This window comes from Haemaphysalis longicornis, unplaced genomic scaffold, assembly GCF_048455015.1.
Source record: "Haemaphysalis longicornis isolate Haplotype H1 unplaced genomic scaffold, Haemaphysalis longicornis Haplotype H1 scaffold_8, whole genome shotgun sequence".
NCBI classification, from domain to species: Eukaryota; Metazoa; Arthropoda; class Arachnida; order Ixodida; family Ixodidae; genus Haemaphysalis; species Haemaphysalis longicornis.
Window position 1 is genome coordinate 98421255 of NW_027526445.1, and position 23679 is coordinate 98444933.

At 48.9% G+C, this 23679-nt stretch overlaps 1 protein-coding gene across 2 annotated transcripts in view; it reads right to left on the minus strand.

Annotated features, from left to right (window-relative positions):
- Positions 1–23679, minus strand: part of LOC144149835 (uncharacterized) — a 93611-nt gene that overhangs the window by 33468 nt on the left and 36464 nt on the right. For both annotated transcript variants that reach the window (XM_077681517.1, XM_077681516.1), the window contains exon 2: positions 3648–3931. In XM_077681517.1, coding sequence (XP_077537643.1) covers positions 3648–3931 — 284 coding nt within the window. The remainder of the gene's footprint in view (positions 1–3647; positions 3932–23679) is intronic.

Here is a 23679-nt window from a genome sequence, read left to right on the forward strand (position 1 = left end):
CTTCAAAGTGCTCATGTCGGCATCACTGCCATCTAAGATAATACAAATTTTGTATCATATTATAGCGCCCACACGCTTGCATTTGAACGTCGCTATAAAGCGGTTTGCAGTTTTCAGCCGCTGGTGTCACGACCTACCCCTTACCGTTACTTTGCCACACTGAATTAAAGTTGATGAGACTCGTATCATGATCATTTCTACAGCATCCATGAGTGAGCGCACGCCTAATCGTTGCACATCGTGCAAATGTACCACCGTTTAATCACACTATACACATCATAGGTATTAAGAGAATGTAAGAAAAGGGAAATTGCGCATTATTTTTGTAATTGATGCTACAGGGGTGCCGACATTCTGGAAAATAGAAAAAAAAAATCCACCCGAATGCCCACCTAGCAGAGTGTTTTTCACCCCTCTGGTTTTAAAACAACTTCATGCTGTGGGAGGTAACCCTCCATACGTTGAGAAATAAAAGAGAGTGTGTATTGCATTGAGCGTGCAGCAGGTTGGCCGGAGATCGTGCACTTCTTTCGTACGCACCCCTCAGCCCTCAGCAACGTTCCAAGGGAGATACTGGTAAATTTTTCGACGACTCATTGATTACGATGAAATTCACTTACTGCTGATTGTATACCGGGGTAAAATTGCAGCTGTCCGTGAAACCTGTTCCTGACAGTGCTATTAAAATTATGCCTCTCGCTAGGCTTCGCTGCTCCTACCGGAACCAACCAACCACATGCCGATGACCAACTATCTTTAAAAAATATTCGATACATCTAGCGACAGGCATTGATCACAAGGTGATCTACTAACTTCTCGCTGACATAGACCCAGGTTATACCTCTATTATACCGTGTCGTCCACCGGCTTAAGTGATAAAACCTCGCGTTGCCTAGTGCAAAGCACTACCTTTTACTCGTGGGTTTGATATTCGCGAAATAAAATGCAAGAATGTCCTTCAAATACGCACAGACTAAGGCGGACAAGAACGCCATTCGATCCAGCTGCCTGGGTCACGTTTTCAATTTAGCGACTATTTTCACTTTCCAAGGACCCAGAAGACAAAAATACAGCCTTGTTTGATTTTGAGGCTTCGGCCTTCTTTAACTCACTAAGGTACATTCTTGCACAGAAAGACGTTCTCTCCCTGCCCCCCCCCCCCCCCCCCTCACCCTTTTGAAAGTCAGAAGTAATAAAACGTTTTAAATTTCGCGCCCCTTAACGTTAGCCGTGGCTTCAAGAAGGCAATACAGAGTTATCAGTATTCCAATTTAACGCTATCTTCAAGGCTTACAATCAAATTGAACAAGAAGGACAACAATACAATGTCACAGCAATGTTACTCCGTGGTGGCTATGGTGAGCAGTAACCAATCAGAAAAAGAGATCCGCGTGACGGCATAAAGGCTGGGCGAAAAAGTGGCTGGTAAATTGCCACTACTTCAGCTGCTCTAATTGTACCTAAATTACTAGTTTGAAGTACGTGCCGAAATTAGCACTACAGTTATTAGCCCTCAGCCAAACTTCTAATTTGTCTTTGCCGAAGGCATAAAGCGCTCTGCTCGCTTCGACTTGGTGCTCCCGCACTCCCACCAACCGCCAAACGTACGTTATCGCGGTCCCACTACCCATGGGACCGCGGTCCCACTACGCGGTCCCATGAATCTCGAACCCCCTTTCATGTAACGTGGCATTAATCAAACGGCGTGGACGACGTTACTCGAGTCGTATAAATATGCATGAAATAAAGAAAAAGATTTAGGGGAAAGGAAGGTGCCCACCGTTATATATCCCCCAGAGCAGCTACACATTGATTGACAAGTTCCAGTAGAACGCAGGAATGAGACTCGTGACCACGGCCTTTGAAGCGACTACCAAAATATCCTCCTCTCTTTCTCGAAATGACGCCATCGCAGGGATATTTTGTTGTTGTTGTTGTTTATAAAATGTTACTACAGCACGGAACAGGTTGATCGGTTGAACATTATTCAGGCCCGAAAGGAGTTTTCTTCTCATTATATCCCCGGTTCTGTAACCGAAGGGCAGAAAAGAAAAACAGTTTCTCATTTGCTTCTGGCATAACGAGCGTTGAATAAGTGAAGAATGTGATAGTAGCAGTTGCGCAGTTCGCCTGAAGTTATATCTCGTGAGTTCATTTTCTTTCTCAGCAGGGAATAAAGACAACCGTTCTTTCTGTTGAGTTGGTCTGTCTTGGCATAAGCGCACTCACTGATATTTTTTATTGAGAAGCCCCATAACATATCCAATCCCACCTTCAAGTGTAATAAAATAACAAATGTCACGAACCGCGTTGCTTTTTACTGAGTGCTGGAACAATTTACACATTTATTAAGAGCCAACGCTCGCATTCGCATTAAAATTCTAAAAATGGGATGAACATTATCAGAACCTTATTGCGCGCTATGCGGAGACAAAACGTCATATCGTTGGTATACGCAGGCATGCACGAAGCTGACGCTAAAGAGAGGGTGATAAAAGCGCACAAGGAGGCTATGCTGATTGCGAGTGACGTCATTTTGCTCGAGCAGTGGCTTGTTAACATTTCCATCTGTCTACGTTTTTTGTCCTCGGTGATAACAGCCGCACGCACTGAAAGCAAACAGCACTTTATTACGGCCACATTTTAAGCGAAAGTAAGTGCACCACTTGAAGATGTCGAGGTTTACATACTACGTGCCTTTACACGCTTTCCTTATCTCGAGCTGATAAGGCCCTGTTAGTGTTCCGCTTGACCCTAACATGCTTATGTGGTGGTCCCTAAAATCACGAACAAATCATTTCAAATAGGGTAAACTTCGCTTTGCAAGGATGTTTACCAAGTTTCGGCCCTGATAGAGTGTCGCCACAACATCAAGCATGGCGCTAATTTGTCTGATTTATAATCTTGTCTGGCACTGCCTGTCGCAAGTTCCCAGCCCACGCTTAAACCTCCTCGGTCACAACAAATTTGGAGTGCAAGTTTTACTGTGCAACACAACCAAACATCATTTCCGGCGATCAACAAAGAAAAATGATGTTTCCAGGTGTTTTGCATTTCGGTTCAACACGAGGGTATTGCTTCGGCTTCGAACTCTTCACTGCAGGTATGCTTTTCACATGGAAAAAAAAAAAAAAACCTTCGACAAAGGTGGCACACGCGCTTAGTTTGAATTGAGGTTCTTCGTTTGAGTTCGCTTGTAGACCAGAACGACCGTGCAAGTGGTACTGTTCAGAACGCTCGCGCGTTGAAGATTCGCGCGGGCCAGTAGAACTTGGCCGAGTTAATTACCACGTAAATATAATCTGTCGGTAAACATTATGCAACTTAAAAAGTTGCGGCCGTTATTTATGTTAGCCATGTAAATTGATCAAAGTTTACCGCTTTAACTTGCATTAATTTTAAATCATGTTCACCAGGTGGCCAGTCAATTAGTAAAAGACGTACGATAGCCCATGATAGCACTTTCGAGGGCCCGACAGTAGGCGCTTCGAACTGTACGCCTTGGTTTTCCAGCTGTGTGAACGTTTCTGGCTTATTTTGTAAGAAAAGTACATCACTCTCGCCCGATCCAATATTTTCAGACTCTACTGCCGTGTTTTCTTCCAAGAGGAAAACTAAGTAAATGAAAAAATGGAGTGCCGACTCACCAAGGGCGCCGTAGGACAACATATCATGCGTCGGGTGGAACCACCGGTACGCAGACTCGGAACACACGTTGCCGTAGTGCAGGGGGTACGGCGGCGCTCCGCCCATGTCCTGCCCAAGCGCCGCCGCGTTGGCCGCCGCATTGCCGTGCACGTGTCCCGCACTGGCCCACGCCGCTGGTCCTCCGCACAGGTCGGCAGCTCCGACGACACCGGCCCCTCCGATGGGTGCCCCGGATCCCGCCGCCACGGCAGACTGTCCATTGGCGCCGATGAACGGGTGAGGGCTGGAACAGGCAGATTTGACCTCGGGTAAGTCTAGGATGTCCCGCACAGAAAAGCTCAGCTTGGCCGGCCGGCCCTGGCCATGCCGGGAGGACTTGGAACCGGACGCGGCCGCAGCTGCGACTGCCGCCGCGGCTGCCGCACTGGCTTCGGCCGCGGCCGTGGCTTGCGCCACGGCCCGCCGCAACACAGACACGTAGGCAATGTTCTGGAGGGAAATGGGCAGCGCGGCGACACGCGGTCCGGAGGAAGCCAGCGCGGCCGTGCTGACGCCAGCCGCCGCGCCACCTCCCCCGGCGTGGCTTCGGTCCTTCAGGAGGGGAATAGCCAGCTCTCTCAGCGTTTGCATGTGGGTCTCATCGCGGGACACGCTCTGTCGGTGCAACTGCATCGCGCGAAACTGGAGTGCGAACGCTGGGTCGTGTCGGGGACGGCGAAGAGCGGGCGAGACGCGGATGCGAGTCTTCCAGGCTTGGCATCGCCTCGCGAGCACTCCAAGTCACTGAAATGCCTTGTTGTTCAGGCGTCGCCTCTTGACTTCTGTCGGTGCGGCATATCGCGGAAAGGGAGAGAGGGGACGCAACATTCCGGGGATGGTGGTGGGGACCCCCCGCGCCCGCATTTGGGATGGAACAACAACGTCACGAGCGCACTCGACGTCACCGCTCGAAAGCGGCGCTGCTGCTCATTCTCGCTGCCTCTAGGGCGAGGATCGGGCTTGCAGAGAGGAACGCCAGGTATCGTCGAGACAGAAAAGAAAAGGAACGCCGCGAAAGTGGCCGTCCCGTGCTGTGTGCCCGCTTATAGCTCGGTTCCGGGCCAGTCCCGCACTCGAGGGCCAGCAGGGGCAGCACACGTCGATCGCACACAAACACACGCACAAACACACGTGCGAGGCGAACACATAAAAGCACACGGGTGGAAGGTTCCTGTCTTCCGCTGTAGTACAGGCGCAAGTTGGCCACTCAACACGCACTCGTCCCAGAAGAGGTTTTCGAGAGGGCGCGAAGACGTCGACGAACGGGCAAGCAGTCAGGCACGCAGCGGTGCTCGCGATGCTCGAACCCGAGTGAGTGGTCCGCGTGCCGTAAGCTCTCGAACGCGTTGTAAATCCGCAGTGAGGACAAAAAAACTGACAAGCCCTGCTCGTCTCTCGCCCTCGCTTCCCAATGTCTACTCCGCTGGCTGGGGAGCACCCCCCTCCTTGCCGGCTTCGCTGGGGTTCGAGTGTGCGGCAACGTGGGAAGGGAGGGGGGAGAGTAGGGTGAAAAAAAAAAAAAAAAAAAAAACGAAAGTTCGAGAGAAGAGAGGAGGGGGGCGGACGCGGGCCGAGCGAAGATCCTCCCGGACAGGCACCGCTCCAACGAGGAGCGCTCAGCTAATACCACTTGGCCCCGGACACCTACTCTCTAGGAGAGCAAAGACCCACCCATGTTTCTGAGCCTACTTTCGTTTCTTGCTTCTCCGTCCATTTAAGGGGGAGAGGCAGGCAACAACTCCGCTGCGAGTTCACTCCGTTTTGAGATCTCTTTCCCCCCCCGCTTCCTCGTGCCCCCCTCCGGTGAACCCTCGTCGGGCCGTCAATAACACCCACCAACGCCACCACCGGTAACGCACAGAGCATGGTGGCTGAGCCGAGTTGAGCGCTGAGGCGGGCGCAAGCGTGACCGCGTCAATTGGCCCGGATCCGGACCGCAGCCCATTGGCCCATCGATCGCGCCCCTCTCGACCAATGGGGCGCCATGCGGCTCGCCCCCGCCACCCCTTGACTCGAGTGAGAGGGGCTCTAGAAAAGACGAGGGGTTTGTCAAATCTCATGTCGTCGACGAGCACAGGGGGGCCCGTTCCCCCCTCCACCCCTCCGCTTTTTTGTGTCGCCCCGGCAGCGCTGCTCCCTGTCTCTCCGAGCCCTCCACACAGCAAAAAAGCGACCCCCCCTCTCCCTCTTTCTATCCCCTTCTGGCGATCCCAAACTGTCTTCTTCCCTCTCGGAATTGGTAATGATTTTTCCTCACAATGCTCACTTTCGCGTCCCAGCAAGCCTGCAAACACACTCTTCTTTTTTGGGCATCCACAGCCACCGGACCAAACGCGTCTCGCGAGCTGTTGCCCCTGCCTGCCGCCTCCGACACTCGGGTCCGCAACACGCGGGCGTCCGGGGCGCGAGCACGCCCGCATTCAAAGCAGGCTCCGGGGCCATCAATTCATGGTCCGCTTTCAGGCGGCCCTCTTTATGCCGCCGCGCCGAAAGTACGCGCCTTGTCGGGCGTCCCGAGAGGGCCCCTTCGACGCTGACGGAAGAGCGCGAAAATGTAAATGCGGCCGCGACTCGCAACAAGCGTTACCCAGGGTTGCCCGAACAGCCTCTTTTTCCTTCCCCATATTAGCCAGGCTCCGCACGTTCTCTCTCTCTCTTTCTCTCTCCATCTCTGTTCATCTTTACTTTCTTTTCTTTTCCAGCATCATTTCTCTGCTCCCGGCAATGCTTTCGCCTAGGCAGAGTCTCGATCCCCCCCTCTAAACTCCTGGCAGCATCCCGCACGGCCCTGCATCCCGCAAAAGGACCACAGACTACGATGGGAGTGAGGAGGGTTGCACGGGAGCTCCAGATGGTGTTCCCAATGTGGGAGTGAGTATTTGCACAGGGGTGCGACTGAAATAAAGCCACCCCCGTTTTTCGAAATAAAAATAAGAAGAGAGAGACTTAGAGACGGTAGCGCGAAAGAAAGCGGGCTTGCGACCGCACCTCGCCGTTGCCGCGGAACAAAAGAAGAGTTTGGGGCGGTGAAAGAGAAAAGAGGAGGCCGAGGGCATGCGGGGTGCAAAAAAGGAGGCGCGAGGCGAGGAATTGTCCGTGCTCTCTGTCTAAAAGGTGCCACTCTGGCGCCTTCCTTTTCTTTCCGCGCCATTTTTATTACAACGACGCCATATATTGTAAACTCGAATCGTTGCCACCGCCGCTACTGCCTCGGACTATTTAGCGAGCTGGCCGGGAAGAAGGCGCGACAAAAGGGGCCGTTTCCGACAATTTGCCATTGTCGCATTCGCTCGCTTTGGTTGGTACCGATCCCAGGTGTTACAAGATCGGCGTTTATGGATGGTCTGCGAGGGCGCACTTGGGTCCGCCAATGCTGCGCGGCATTTTCTATGCGTTAAGCTCGCCGTGTGCGTGTGTGCCGTGGAGGGGGCGACCATATCGGTATTCGGTCTTCTCACTATACACTCCCCTCTATTGGCTTCTCGAACTGCGCTGCTTCGGACGGGCCTTCTCTGCACGTTCGCGCCTCCGGCTTTGGGTACGAAACGGCTCTCTCACGAAGCAGCCGCGGCCGAAGAGAGGTTTTGCAAGCACCAAAAACTTCAAAAGTCAAGCGCCGCTCCGTTGTGTTCGGGACTGGCGTCTAGGGCCTCTCGTACAGTACACTCCAGATGCCGCGAACGACGAGCTCGCGGAGCAGAAGATGACGTAGATGAGGAGAGGGGAGAGGAGGAAGGTGAGAGAAAATGATAGGTGAACAAGCGAGACAGGAACGTTTGGTTCGCAAGCGTCGTCGCCGTCGACTTGACACTCCCTTCGAGGGTCCCCCTCTGGCTGGAAGTCCCCACTCTCAGGATGGAGGAGAACAGCGTTAATCCCCACTTCTGGCTCAAGCATCGACGCTCGCGGCGATCACCGGCCCTGGAGAGACGCCGACGGGCCTCTCTTTAATATATACGGGGGGTTCGCTGTCCGGACTGCTCAGCGGACCCACACCCGCTGTCAGGGCGGTGTGAAGATTGCTTCGAGCATCCAACTGCTGCTCTTAACCTTTTGTATTCTTTGAATCTAAAGTAATCTGGGTTGTCCTAGCCGTACCTTCCCTTCGCGTACAAATCGCCCTGGTGCAGAATATTCAACAAAAGCGAGAATGAAAGTTGGCTACAGAGAAGACTGATGCGGGAACTCCCCGTACAATCTGGCCTGGTGGGTATTTCTGCGCGCTCAACTTTCCGGTCGTGACGTTCTTACCACGAGGTCTATCTCTGCCATTGCGAGGAAGTTGTTGTAAACCAGCGGTGAGCGTGCCCTCTCGAGGCGTTGATGAGAGCGTCGGTTGGATGAGATTACGAGTTTGCCCGGATAGAAAGTAGGTAATCCTCTTCGAATGCCCCGTTCGGATGGGCCAGGCTTTGACGCTTCCCCCATCATTTTGTCTCTTTATCTCTATCTCTCTCTTCCCCTCTCATCCTTGACTTCTACCAGCAAGAGGAATTTGCAGACACGGCCTTTCAAGCGTATATAGACGCAGTGCCTGGTGCGTTTATAAAGGTTGTGTTCTGCGGCTTGCCGTGCGCTTTAGGTGTTATGCTCTCGATGGAATAGCCGGATTGTCTCGTGCGCGTGAGGCTATCAACAGAAGTATGCGAAATTGTGGATGGAAAGAATTTTTATGGATAGCTATTCAGAAGCGCGCCATCTTGTCGAATTTGTCATTAACTGTTTCCGTTCTTTAACAGCGGTAGTCTTTCTTTGGCTAATTAGGCGGGAAATTTGGATGCGCATGTATTTATATGGAAAGGTCATTTTTTTAGAGGCACATGCGCAGAATGGCTAAACTTTTCTTTGAGTAAATAACGGTGGGGCACATTGAACAGATATTTATTGCGCTACTCCGCTGAATGAACAGACAGACAGACAAACAGACAGACAGACAGACAGACAGACAGACAGACAGACAGACAGACAGACATACAGACAGACAGACAGACAGACAGCCAGACAGACAGACAGACAGACAGACAGACAGACAGATTTATTTATTTTTTTTTTTAATTTATTGATACTGTAACCCTCACTTGAGGGTCATTACAGGCAGGAATATAAACAAAAAAAAACAATACACAATGACAAAACAGACATTAGGTTTCGTGCTGCCGGTAGTACAATTCTAGCGAACACTCAAACGCTTTGACATTTGAACTAGTAACAGCGTACTCTGGAAGTCTATTCCACACTTCTATGCTATAAGGAAAAAAAGAATTCTTAAAGCCATCTAGACGCGCCCAAAAAGGCCTTAATGGGTTACTATGGTTCAACCGAGCTCCTCGTTTGGGTGCAGGTTGTATGTATGTGTATTTATTTATTTTCATTTCGCCTCTTATAATTTGACACAGGAGTTTTAACCTTTGCTTTTCGCGGCGCACTTGCAGGGGTTCTAGCGTACATGATTTTAACAGATTTGTGACGGATTCTGTCCTCCGGTACCGCGAGCAAATGAAGCGCACTGCTACCCTCTGAATTTTTTCTAGCTTATCTCTCAGTGACTGCTGGTGAGGGCTCCATACAGAAGACGCATACTCCAAAATAGGGCGAACAAATGTCTTATATGAAAGTAATTTGACATCTCTAGGGGCATGTTCGAGTTTTTTCCTCAAGTAAAACAACTTTCTGTAGGCCTTTGAACACACCTCCTCAACATGAGTGTGCCACCCCAAATCGCTGGTAATAGTCACCCATAGACAGACAGATAGACAGATAGACAGACAGACAGACAGACAACAGATAGACAGACAGACAACAGATAGACAGACAGACAGACGGAGGGACGGACGGACGGACGGACGGACGGACGAGACAAACGTACGAATGTGCGAATGTATGGACGGATGGACAAAGTGATTTTTGCGCAAATTTCGAAAGTACTACTGCCATACAAAAAATTAAGCACCATGGTACTCATTTTCAACGGAAAGGTGCTTTCTCTGCAACGCGAGGGTTAGTGAGGCAGAGCAACCCTACAAGGAAAGCCGCTGCAAAGAAACGTCCCAGGCACGCTGACACAGTCCTACACTTTATAAATACATAAATCCACCTTTTTAAGAAATCAATAAAAAGTATTTACTACTACTACTTCTACTACTACTACTACTACTACTACTACTAGGACGACGAGGATGACTACTACTACTACTATGTTCCTTGGTGTCCATTTGGAAAAGGCGTCGATGGAGCTGAAAAATCTCGATGACGTAAACAGGCCTAGTGATCAGTATTTCTGTCGTTCATTTGTTTCTGTCTTCGCCGTCTTTTCTTGGTACTTACGCAATCACTCTGCACAGAAAAGATGGCTCACACAAAGAGCAGTACAATTTTATCAGTTAACGAAGACATTTGGCACGCAGTAGGAAATATTTACGGTAGGTTATCTTTGAAAAAAAATTCCGTAACACTATTGCGTACTGCCGGTTATTATTTGTTAACACCTTGCAAAAAAAAAAACCTGCTTTAGCCCAAGCAGCCGGCGAACGAAGGAATTGAGGGGTTAAACTTAGCGAATGGAAACTATGCCCTCGTATTAGGGAACAAACTCGGGCGCAGTGTCTCTGAGCTTCAATTAAAAAGGATGGGCCTTGGCCCGGCATGCTGTAATGCAGATAGCTATACATCGGCGGGCTATCCAAAAGCATAGTGAGCACCAAAATACAGGGTGGTAGGAATATAGCCACAAAAAATACACGAACCGATGAAAAAATGAATACGACAGGGCGGGGCGCTACTAGCAACATGGCTGACTTGCTAGTAGCGTTACTGCCTGTTTCAGTCCTTTAAAGACAATCGACAGTTACTTAAACACGGTGATTTGGCTTGTCTATATTTTTATTCGTCTGTCGATACCGTGATTGAACCACATGGCCAAACATTAGAACATATTTTCGAACGAGACGTTTGATTGATGGTTTGTTTGATTGATTGATTGATTGATTGATTGATTGATTGATTGATTGATTGATTGATTGATTGATGGTTTGATTGATTGATTGATTGATTGATTGATTGATTGATTGATTGATTGATTGATTGATTGATTGATTGATTGATTGATTGATTGATTGATTGATTGATTGATTGTGGGGTTCAACGCACCGAGGCTACACCTCGGCTCTGAAGCACGCCGCAGTGGAGGGCTCCGGATTAATTTTAACCACCTGGGGATCTGTACGAGTATCGACACACGGGCGTTTTCGCTTTTTGCCTCCATCAGAAAAGCAGCCACCATGGCCTGGATCGAACCCAGAACCCTTGAGCTCAGCAGCACAACGCCATAGCCACTAAGCCACCATGACGGTGACGAGACGTTTACAAAGGCAAAACATCTTCACACTACACAATCTGCTACTATACTCAATGGTTATCAATATTGCTCAACAAAAAACAAATGCCGGGCATACTTCAAGGCAAACATAAATAAATAACTGATGCTAACACTATTTGGAAAATAAAAATAGGTGTGGGCGTAATTTTTGCGATAACAACCCCCTCTTCCCCCCCAAAATGATAAGAACCCCATTTTAGCGATCAATACAAGAAAGGCTCACGCTCAACTGGAGGTCGTGTCTACATTACGAAGCGCTCTAGCCATGAAAATGTCTCAACAGATGGCGCTCCAGAAGCACGTACACGGGAAAATTTTAATTGTATTGAGCATTGCGTCTATGATGACAGCGACTGAAGCAGGAGGGGAACAGCGTGACAGGTGGCCGTGGAATTGAAGAGAGGCAGTGGCGGTGCAGGCGCTGCAGAACACTATGGTGCTTCGGCCATATCTGCAGCGAAGCTAGCAGATACGCGGCAAATTTTTATGGGGTTATTCAGTAATGGAAGCTAACTAACTCGCCAGACTTACCTTGTTAGTTCAAGATACCGGTCTAGAAATGCAGGGCAACTGATTAAATGGAGGGATGAATTGGGGAATTTAGGGAACAATGAACGAATTCTTTTGTCAAACACTAGGCGTGAAAAGGCGGTTACTGCGACTGGTGCTCATGCTGCTGCTGATGATGGTGGTGATAAGAATGATTGATAATGATACACATTGATTTTGCCCTATGTGTGCACGAGCTGCTAAAGAAATGCGTTTTAACCATAACCCACCTACTTCCCCTGCATATAATCACAGCAAGGACATGCTTTCTTCAAGGGGATAGTTTTCACGTGCTGTGATCAGTGAAAAGGAGTGAGTGAGTGAGTGAGTGAGTGAGTGAGTGAGTGAGTGAGTGAGTGAGTGAGTGAGTGAGTGAGTGAGTGAGTGAGTGAGTGAGTGAGTGAGTGAGTGAGTGAGTGAGTGAGTGAGTGAGTGAGTGAGTGAACAGATGGACCTATATGCTCGGAAGGTGCCCTATCTAATTCATTTTTTTCGGCCAGCATCTCTTTGACACTATTCGAGGTGAAACATTTGTATCCTTCAAAAACTGAAGGACTAGGCGCGTGATCTCTTGCCTATAGAATCTATTCTCCCTTTAATAATAGGAACTCATCAAAAGAGTCATGCAGGGTGGTCCACCTTCGATGTTGTTTGAGCAAAGCCGTCCTCACGTCTTAATTACATGTTCTGAGGAGGCCTCGAAAAATGTCTGACACGATCTGGTATACAAGGCACGCTGGACACAGAGGTGATGAGGTAAAGTTCAGTGTATAAATTCATTGGGGAGCTCGTGCTGAGTGCGTTTGGACAAGGAGCAGCAATAACGTCCCCGTTATTTTTTGAATTTATTTGATAATGAGAATAGGTGACGTGCATGCCACAGAGCCCCAAACTGTTCGCAATGAACTGCTTTAAAATGGGGTGTTCGGTTGTCACTACTTTAAGCGGCGAGTATAGATAAAAGCTCACGTCGGGTCAAAATTTTAACCAGCGGCTTCGTGTGCTCACTTTCCTACGCGTGTAAAGAAATACCATTTTCTTTGAATAGCTGGACCTGACGTAAGGAGCGTTGCAATGTTCTCACTGGAGAAAATACATCCTGGAAACGCTGATTGGCTGGCTTCGAGTCCGTTAATATGATCGTACGCCTCAGTTGAAGCAGTTCTTTTTCGTGGCAACATCTTTCGTGGCAGCATTCTCCGCCGTTGTGGTTTGCGTCAGATGAATTTTTAATGAGAAGAAAAGCCAAATATAAAAAAAAAATCTAAAGAAATTGTCTGTTATATTACATATGTTCAAACATAGAGGAAAACCATTTGAAGGTGCTTCTCGGGGGTTTTTAATAAGAGCTACAGCCGTGGCCGAATTAGCGAGATTTATCTTAGTAATATATTGGCACGTCGGACTCCTTGCGGCATATATGCGCCACAATTCCGCATGCGTCATCCCATGTGGGCTTTTATTATAAATACCGTATCCTAAAAATGCTTTACTGAAGGATGAGCGCATATTTGTTTATCGAATTATAAATAAGTCAATCAAGCCAGGTTTGATAGAACAAACAGACAGCCTGTACTTGAGGCCGGGGGCGGAGATTAACTTCTTGGTGGCGGAGGGTACATTTAGGATAAACATAAAAGCGTAAAAACGGCCGTCCATGTCCTCTCTACAAAAACATAAAATCAGAGGTTGTCCGAATGAATCCAGTGGTGCCCAAGGAACCGAGAAACTACTTCAGGTGTTAAATATCAAGTCAATCAATCAATCAATCAATCAATCAATCAATCAATCAATCAATCAATCAATCAATCAATCAATCAATCAATCAATCAATCAATCAATCAATCGATCGATCGATCGATCAATCGATCCATCGAAACCGACACCATAAGCAGAGTTTATGGCAGAATGCGTATACTGATGAGAACGCCTGCCGCTAGAAGGCGGAAGAGCGCTGATATATGCCACTTATGTCCGAGGAGATACCGTAATTGCCCGGTGCGCACCTTCTCTCCACACGCACAGTGCATTCGACGCTCCATGCAAACGAAGCGCTGCTCCATTTCCGCCCTTTATCTCCTCCAGAAACACAAACATTCGCCTAAGCAACATACGCCAACGCGCAATAAGGGGAGGGGCATTGTCGGATGCAGGCGGTTCTGGCGAGCACTTATGAACGCGGATGACGAGCGCATTACGTGTGTGTGGCTTGGCCGTCGTGGGCATCGTTAGATAAAAGTTGCGAGGAAGGCTCGTTACGAGTGGGGTGCACACTTGTTTTCGAGCACCGATGCTCGAGGAACACTCCTCTGTTTTGAATGACCACTCAAGCCGCTCTCGCGACCGCGGACAGTTTCATGCCGAGGACGGTGTAAGCCGGCCAACAGGATCGCAGCTGCGGTGTCGTGCGCTGGTCGGCCGTTCCTAACCCTGTCCTGCGAAATGTCTGACAGTAAGTTACTGCAGATAGTCTCGTTTATGCATGCGGCTTTGGATTGTTTGTGCCGCGTCAATCCTAAAGGACACGTGCTCTCTGATAGCGCTTCAAAACGCTCCGCGTGGGTGCCTCACTGTGGCCTACGTGACCTCTCAAGAAATCACCGGAATCGCGTTGTTTACCCAATCGGAGGCAGGTTAATTTTCCTGTGTGCTTTCTTTACACATGAATGGTTTGTTTCCACCTCTCACTCTACTCGTATACTTGTACGCCCCGAGTGGCTAAAGGCAAGACGCTTCTCGTCGATCTCTGCACTTCTGCCAGTGCGTTGCGGCTGCATTTCACGTTTTCTACGGCGACAGCCTTATGCGCACGTATTGTACAAAATACAGGCGTTGTCGTTGTTGTCCGGCGAAGAAAATGGGCACCGGTATAAAAATAAATAAAAAATGCATTCGACTTCGTATCGGAACTAATCCCGGGTTCTCTGGTGTAGAAACAGAGCGCGGCACGGTCCCGCTTCCGAAGCAAAATTCCAGCGGTGAACAAGAAATATGCGTGTGGCGCTGAAGCATATCGCGTGACAAGTGAACGGGACGGCATGTGACCACACTAGATGCACCTCAACGGCGGATGAATCTGATTGTGAGGAAATAGTTGTGTAAGGTGTCGCCAGCATGTCGCCAGCTTGCCTGTCATGGTAATTGTCCGCGAAACATTCAGAAACGAAAAACACGAAAAGCACGCTAACACGATGCAGCGGTAAATAATGTCTCCTACAAGCATTCTTCTACAAGTCTACAGTGGTAAATAATGTTTTCTACAATTAAGTACCGCGAGTAGAAGCGATTGTGATATCGCCTTCAAAGCACGTAGGCAAAGTAGAGTGTCCCGAGAAATCTTATTATCGCCCTCTCTACGCGCGCGCGTGAAAGGGGTGTTCTTTGCCGTCCTGCTAATGTACCAAGCAGCTGCGCGAGCGTGACCCCGGACGTTCACGGACGTACACAAAGACGCCCACAGATGTCCACAGACGCCGACGCATTTTTTGCGCATCAACTTCTGCGTTTCCTAATACCGTTTTTGGCTGCTTCTTCCGCACAACCCGTGATGCCTGCCACGAAGGGGAGCCTTATTCCCCCTTCTCTACGTTCTCCCCCTCCACACCCCCCCCCCTTCTTCCCAATGCGCATAGATCGTAGAACTCACTCCGAACGACAGCAAATAAAGTTACTGAACTTCAGCTTTCTTGGAGAATAAAAAGCCCCCAACGTCGCAGCTTGCGGTAAGCGTCACCGCAAGCGTCTCATACACTATCTTGATGACTGAGTTGGCAGTTTTTCAAAGGGAAGTGTTTGAGACGTATCCTGCTTCTTTCGTGCTCGATCCAAAGTTCCATAAATTGCGAATATATCTCTACCGTTCTGTGCGCCCGCATTTGATTCGCAAAGAATGCTCCCTTAGTGCTGTCCAAACCGGAATCAATAACTCTAGCCGTACAGCCAGTTCTATCGTGCTACACCCTTGGCAGCTACGCTGTCGCCAGCCTTCTTTGAAAATAAAAATAAAATAAATAATCGCGCATCCGTTCGAAACAGCGTCTGCAGGATGTAGTTTGCGTAACTGACCATATCGAGGTCGGTTTACGGGTATATGGCAATCCTTGGCGAGACGTAGAGCATTGTTATAAATACACCTGCAAGCGTAGAAATGCAGTGGTGTCCATGGGGGAAGGGGGCGACCACCAAACAAAGATCCGGAGAACATTGCACTGCCATCGCAGGAACGCTTGCGTAAACGCTGTATATGTGTAGAAGGAACATTTGTTTCCTCGCACTTCGGGCGTGCCAGTTGGAATCTCTTATAGCTTTGCAACCAAGACTGCGCAAAAAATTAATGCGCCAAAGGATTTTGTGTGTAATGCGAGGTAGGCGGTGAGAATAGTCTTATTTCCAAATAGTTATAGAAACAGAAACACTGGCAGTGCCTCCAAAATTTCACTCACTTTCAGGCATTTGCAGTGGTTTCCGAAGATGTGTCGCTAATGTGAAACATCGAAAACCACGAGAGGATAAAAAAGAAAGTTCTCAATGAACGATACTAGCCCCGGCATACGCTCTAACAAAAAACGAGATAGAGATCGATGCTTCGAATAACTACAACAAAGGAAAAGTCAAACCAAAACGAAAACCATGGAAGTATACGTTTGTAAGCGAGCAGCTGCGGCCAGCTCAACCTTTCATGGAAGCCGAAGAAATCTCCTCGCCGACTCTCAGAAGGCGAAAGAACCCGTCCGGCCATGACCGAGCCCTCGAAAGCCGAGACGAGGATTGAACGCGAGACGTGCTGTCGGGGAAAACGAGTCAACACGCTCTCTACCGAGAAGTTCGCCGGGCACATAGCCACCTCTTATACAACACAGAGCAGCCGAACAAAAGGCCGCCTCGGGTAAACATACAGGAACCGCGGACACTGCGTATCCTGTTCTGCGCGCTAACTGCCAGAGGAGAAGTCGAAGAGCCACAGAGAAGGCAACTCTCGCCGCCACTTGCTTTTTCTATAAGACCCGCTGGACATCGACTAGAGGGCCTGGTAGCGCGTGACGAGAATCTGAAGGGCCTCATAATTCTCTCGGCTGCCCTAACGAAGAATAACGCGGGCAGAGGGTACGCGGGCTCTCACGTCGGGACTAATCACGCTTTACTAGCGGCGCTGGCCGCCCGCACGAGTGGCCGCAGCCGTGGGCAGCATGGAGCCGTGATGAGAGCTCAAGACGAAGCGCCACCAAGATTAGAATGACTTTAACATGCAGCGGCATTTGTAAAAGACCGATTGGTGACAATCGCACTTACTGAAGCCACCGGTAGGAGAGAAGAGACCACCACTCATGTGCGAAGTAGCGGTAACTTCTCAAAAGACATAAAAAGAGCAGGGAAGAACGAGATGCCAGGCTTTGTGAACTATGTGCCGTTTGTGCCGAAGGAAGCGATGGAGGAGGATTGTAAGAGGTTAGTTTTCTTGGCAGTCTTTGGTATGGGTGGATCGGTGGTGTGTGGCTCTCTCCTCGAATGTTGCAGCGTGCGGGATATGTATCCGTTTTGGTCTCGACGCTGACAAGAACACACGTCGCTCCGATCACTAAAGAACTCCGCCCTGCAGTAGTGATTTGTTACTGATGTGAAGCGTAAGATGATATATATTGGGTGCTGTTCTGGACATAAATGCCTGTTTGCGTACGCCTGAATTGCGTTGGGGCAAAATAATAATTACAAAATAGTAACGCAAACCATAATGCCGCAGACCATCCACCGTTAGCTGACGTGGGCCTGTTCTTTACGTGAACATACAAGGTTTCACATGGTGTCGTTTCGCTAGAGGCCACCTCACAGTAAAATCTCACTTGAAAGAGAAGCCACCAATGCTCGGTAATACAAATGAAGGCGTAGCATCTGCTTCTAGGTCCTCCGTTTCCTAACCGACATGGATCTGTCCGTCTCGTTACTCAATAAAACTGCACAAAAGGCTATGCGTCACGGTCACGACAAACACGTTCCAAGATCACTCGCTATAGATGGCTTGCGGTGATGAGTGGCCTCATGAAACGGCAGACGTGAACGCACAACCCGAAGGGTAGCCCCGGGCGGCAGGTGTTTAAAACATCGTTCTCAAATAAAAGTGACGCTAATTTAAATCAGGTAGACGGAAGTTTTATTATCGGAAGAGAAGGAATCTCATAATGTACGTGCACACTAGCGGCGCCGTGCCGTGCCGCGCGTTGTTTGCCGACGCCGGCAGCCGCTGGAAACCTGTTTTCACCCAGAACGGCGATTTTTCCTTACCGTTGTCAGATGGAAAGGGGTGTTGCACTGAGGTGCTTGCCCTAGAGCTTACAACCTCATCCATCCATTTTGCCCCAGAGCAAACAGATCCGAGACCCATTTCTGTCATTCCGCAGATCGCAAAGGCCAATGAGCGATAGAGAGTAGGATGACGCGCCGGTCACGTGCGCTGCTTGTTACCGCTTCCCCACCGCCGCTTCCGCGAGCACGCGCCGTCTCGGCAAGAATGCATTTCGCCCAACAGCTGCTCAGAAAAGCAGGGGGTGGGGAGCTCTGGCTCGAGAGCGCTCCCGCAGAACGGGTGCACCACGAGGCCAAAATGGCGGCGAGTTGGTGTGGCCTTCGCCGACGCCGCGGCGCTGCGCCTCCGGCGGCCGTCGGCAGGGCGGCACGACAAGTTCGACGCTAGTGTGCAGGTAGATTTATAGTGGCGTAATCACCCGGGGTGTCACTGCGTCGCGGCAAATGTAGAAAAAATGGCTTGGTGTGGCACTTTTTTTATGGGCGCATTGATTGATGTATTGATTAAACTTTATTGCGAATGGCAAGCGCAATGTTAGGGCACCCACCCGGTGAAAAGCGCCCTTCTTGAAGGTGGCGTGCTCGTACAGCCCTGCCCACTGGCATGCGGAAAGTAGAAATCAAATTGCTCCATTAAAGCTTAAAACAGCCTGCATTGCGGCCTTCTGGTGGCTCTTAAACCACTTAAATATGCATAAAAATGCCTAATTTAGTGTTGAAAGCAACAAACGGAACGTGCAATGAAGGTCACTACATGTGACTGCGCAGGGACATTCCGGTTGCCAGTTTCGCAGCTCACAGCGCACTGAAACTGGCTCGTGAGAGGGAGCATAGTTTTACGATTCAGCGTGCCGCTACCCTGTTCGCGCATGCTACAAGTTGGTGTGGTGTGGTGAAGCTCCTGCGCTTCACGGAAAGCCCGCCTTTTTCGAACACGTTGAGACAGGCACCAGCCGCGGTGGCCTGGCCAGCGATGACTCAAGCCGCGGCAGTTGCAGAGTACAAAACAAACTGTTCAGCACGTAGAGTCTTGAGCTTGCCAGCGGACACCGCTCGCCGAGATCTCCTTTCCCCGCACTTTCAGGCTCAATGTGCGCCGCTACTGCCAGCTCTCACGAACTTGGGAAAGAGTGATCTGGTGTGTTTGTATTGTGTTCGGGCCGTGTGCAAAAAGCACTAGGAGAGTTGCTTGACCGTTGCGTTTCTGGGGGTAAATTCGCGGATGCTCCGTGCGCATAACTCATTCGATTGACAAACACGGGTCCCGTTGTCGCTCTGTTCGAGTCCTGCTGTAAGAGCGGCCGGAAGGGTGATGTTCCTGTATCATCGCTGTTCAGCTCTCGCCATGTAATAAACCAGTCACGTTTGCCTTGGGCTTTTTGTCGTCAACACCAAGGCAGCAACGCTTTCTGGCCGCTCGTCCACCACGATACCACTACGTGACGGAGGTAACGGAGTGCGGTGACGGAGCAATGAAGCCCGCCAATATTACAACACTCACTTGGATGGAGTATATTTGTCTTCATGGATAGATTATCATATGAACTATATAGGAATACATTACAGAGTGACATTATTAAGCTTTGAGCACCTAACATGCGTCAGCGGAACACAAAAAATAGCACCCTTCAAAAAAAGCATTCACCAAATGTGCTACTAAAAATCCCCCATAGTCCTGTTACGAAAAATTAGTATTCACATATACTTTTTTATTTTAGGACCGGAGCAATCTCTAGTTAGTCCTTAGTCCGAAGAACATATACTAAGATCTCTAAGAGAGATTCCAGAAACAGAGAGAGAGAGAGAGAGAGAGAGAGAGAGAGAGAGAGAGAGAGAGAGAGAGAGAGAGAGAGAGAGAGAGAGAGAGGACAGCTTTACGCGATTTTTGTAACTTAATCTTACGGATAGTAGAGATCACCGGGACAATGCTATAATGATCCGTTCTAGGGTTCAGTACTAATGATGAAAACACTCACATTGGTGAAAAAAGAGCATTCATCTCGGGAAAACGGTTCCTGTGTAGCCTGACTAAAACGACAGCAGGGTAGAAATTGTGACATCTGAAAATAGGCAACCAGCCGCAAACAAACTGCAAAGTTTTATAATTTTGGACGTGCAGAAAATTACGGCAGCTTCATACTAGTGGTGCGAATACTGGGCAAACAGCGGATCTGGCGGCCCCACCAAGCTTATTTTTGGTTCCGCTGAGGTCATGCGTTGTTATGCTTGGATGCTCGGTGAAGTTTTCTGTGTGGTGTCGTCGTTAGCACCCAAAGACCAATGAACACTCGGTAATTAAAGAATGTAGAGTGTACGCGTGCCCACCGCTTTTGTGGTGAAGCTCCAAGAGTAGCGGAGGTCACAGCGGGACGAGCCTTTACTGAAAATGTCTTAACTCATTGGGTGGCCGCCGTTCGGCTTGTGTGGATTGGCGTGTGGGATGGTGATTACGAAGCCGATTAAGGTTATGCTTCTCGTCCTTTTTTTATTTTGGCGTTAAATCTCCTCTTTGCACCGTCAAAGCTGCATGACTCGTCGCAACAAGCGATATAGCGACGCACTCCGCGACGCGTTTCCAAAGCCATGCTTGTACCAGCTGTATCGCGCCTCCGACAGGTGGCACGATACCAGGTCGGCTTTTCTCACACGACAAAGATAGTGCGCGAGAATCCGACCTATAGGCAGCAAGAAAGGGCTGCCGATGAATCCTGTTGCGTTTATAAAGCCGAGCGTAAGCGAAGTGCGGGAGGAGGAGACGAAGCCCGTCGCCAGTCGAAAAGCACTGCAAGGAGATGCAGGTAGCGAATTGCGAGGAAATATTTTTTTCTTCGAAGAGTAATCGTCTTTCCTTGCCGTAATCGCTGCGCACTACCGTCTCTATTTCTCTGGTTAAAGACATTACTGGATGCCGAGATTTCAGCCGTCGTCGGACAGTGGGGACCTCGTCGCGTGATTTTATCTGTGCAGCTCCTTCGGTGGACATTTCGCAGTGCACAAAGGGTGGATCCTGTGTATGTGCCCGGCTACCTTCGCCGCCAATCTTATCTCTCAAGTGGACAGATCGCAAGCAAAGCTCGGTCAGTAAACGGCCGCTTCTTGGAAGTGCGGAAGACGTTCGGAAAAATGACTAGTTCAACTGGACGGAGGATAGCTGGCCGAACGGTATTTTTCTTTCTTTCTTTCTTTCTTTCTTTCTTTCTTTCTTTCTTTCTTTCTTTCTTTCTTTCTTTCTTTCTTTCTTTCTTTTTCTTTCTCTTTCTCTCTTTCTTTGAAAAAACTGGAGGACTCGCTGCAAATCGAATACGATATACAAAAAAGACGTCCGGCCTGCTATAGGCCCGCACATTTATTGCTATTTGGGCATTACGATTCTTTTGACATTCGGGAGCTACGTTTGTGCGCTTACGACTTCAAGAACTTCCTGAACTTTGGTGGCATAAGAACGAGTACGTCCGGCAGCATCATATCGCGGTAGAGCTGTAGCATGGCCCCTTGGCGCTCGCAGTCACGCACACACACAAAGGCATGAGGGACAAATACATGTAAAAACGCACCTAAGCCCATATATGTACACACGCATATGTTGAAAACACACACATGCTGCTCAGATATACACTCAAGAACACACACTTAGAAAATTGCAGCATCTTCCTAACGTCAGCAGGAGCACACTACAGGGCCGAATTTTCTAAACCAACGGCCGATGGCCGTTCACCATTTAGAACACTTGTAGTCTCTATGCCTTATACCTATCAACTAGGGAAAAATTATTCAGAGGATTCGAGTGAAACGTGTTCCTTTCCTTTAACAAACTGTTCGTAGTTTCAGTGATAACCTCGACAGGTCAACTGCATTTTTTAAATCTTCAGGCTGCAATAAGAAAACAGCGTTATAAGGACAGGATGCGTAATTGCAAAGTATGGACTTTTGTTTCGGTCACTGCCACAATGAAGTGGATGGCAGTTAGTGTCAACCGACATTTCCACTCTCAGATTAAAAACCCTAGCGTTGCAGTCGAGAGCTCGAAAGAAATGCCACACAGTGACGCAAGCTCTGTCGCAACCATAAAGCGGCAGTAAAGCTCGCCGTTCTCAAAATTGTAAGCGCATAGGTTAGCAGAGACAGAAACAGAGAGATAGAGAAAGAGAGGACGGATACCCCGGAGATCAAGCAGGCGAACTTATACGCTGAAACGTAGCACACATACTTTGAACAATAGCAGATATGTTCTCGAGACTAAACGTTTTTCAAACGCCGGTTTAATAGGTGCTGTGCACTTGCGATTGTAATTACCAAACTCAAAAATACAGAAACGTATTAATGCTACACCCTAAGTGTTAGAAGTGTTACCAGAGTACAAGCAACAGATTTAACACAATGAAAACACAACATGCTGCTTTATTAAGATTCTTTATAACTGTTTCAAAGCTGCAAAGAGCCTTGCAAACTATTATTGAAACCTTTAAATTTAGAAGAACCATGCGGTTATTTTTGGCTGATTTCTACTGTCAAGAGTATATTGTGTCGCAATCCTGCCCTAGAGCGGTGTGCATGCGTAACTATTTTACTGTTGTTCCAAAAAGACAGTAAACATTGAGAAACCCCTACGACTGCGCCAAAGACACCGAACAGCTAAACTCAAGTCGCTGCGCTCTTCGCGGAAATATTTTTGAAACCTAAGATACCTAAGATGAGACTTCGCCGGAGTTTTAAACTTATTCCAACGACCTTCTATGCTCTGCGCCCGTCCTGTCCCTTCCTGATGATCTTGTCTCTCGGGCGCAGCTTTTCTACCCTTGAAATATAAAGCCCGGCTTCCTATCCTATGAGCCAGGGAAATGGGGCTCAGGGGATAAAATAGAGGGTTGGAGAAGAGGGAGAGATAGGAGTGGGAAGGCGCATTCTCCAGTCCCGTTTTGGGCCACTACAGTCTTTCCTGCAAATACGTTTCGCTCAGGAACGTAGAAGGGCTTTCGTCGCCTTCTGTGAAGTCGATGGTGGAGACCGCTGACCTAGGATAGAAAAATTCAGCTGTCATACGGCAGGGCATCCCATTTTGAAAGGCACGCAATCCCTAATAGACTGCAGCCACTTCAATATTTCCCTAGTAGTGTGTAGGCTTCATAAACCAGATAACTCGTAACTCCCACATGACCACGCAACTGGTCATCTTTGTTACGGCAATACACTACAACCGGGCTTGCCGATCCCGTTCTGGAGATTAACATTGAGGTTCTGATTTTTTTTCTCGAAGCTAAAAAGCAGCGCGGCGGTTGCCGATTTATCGACGTGCCGCCCGCTATTGCCCTGCTCTGGGACGCAAAAATTAATCGAAGCTTATTCGCGTTTCTGTGTGTTTTTTGCGTCTGGAAAGAAAAACTCCCAAGGCTGCACCTGTTTTCGAAGCGGTGAACCGTTTTAAACGCGAGTCGTTCTATAGCGCGACCCGTTGAAAACGAAATTCACATTGTGTGTCCTCTTATGTTCCAAACAGCCTATGATTTCTGTGTGGGCGCGCAACCGTAAAAGGAATGCAGGGATGTTCGAATTTCTCACGAAGGAGCGGGGCACTTTGGCTCTAGAGCGGCAGACGCCCCAAACGCGTGGAGAAAGCCTTTGTTTTATCGACACCGCTCAAGTTACGGGATACTGTATAGCCCGAGTGCCGCATGATAATACTCTACGTTCGGGCATTTTTGTTTCTGCGGGCCTGAGAATGCCTTGTTGCAAAGTTGTCTCTTCCGCAAATGCTCAGCACAAAACGGCTATAA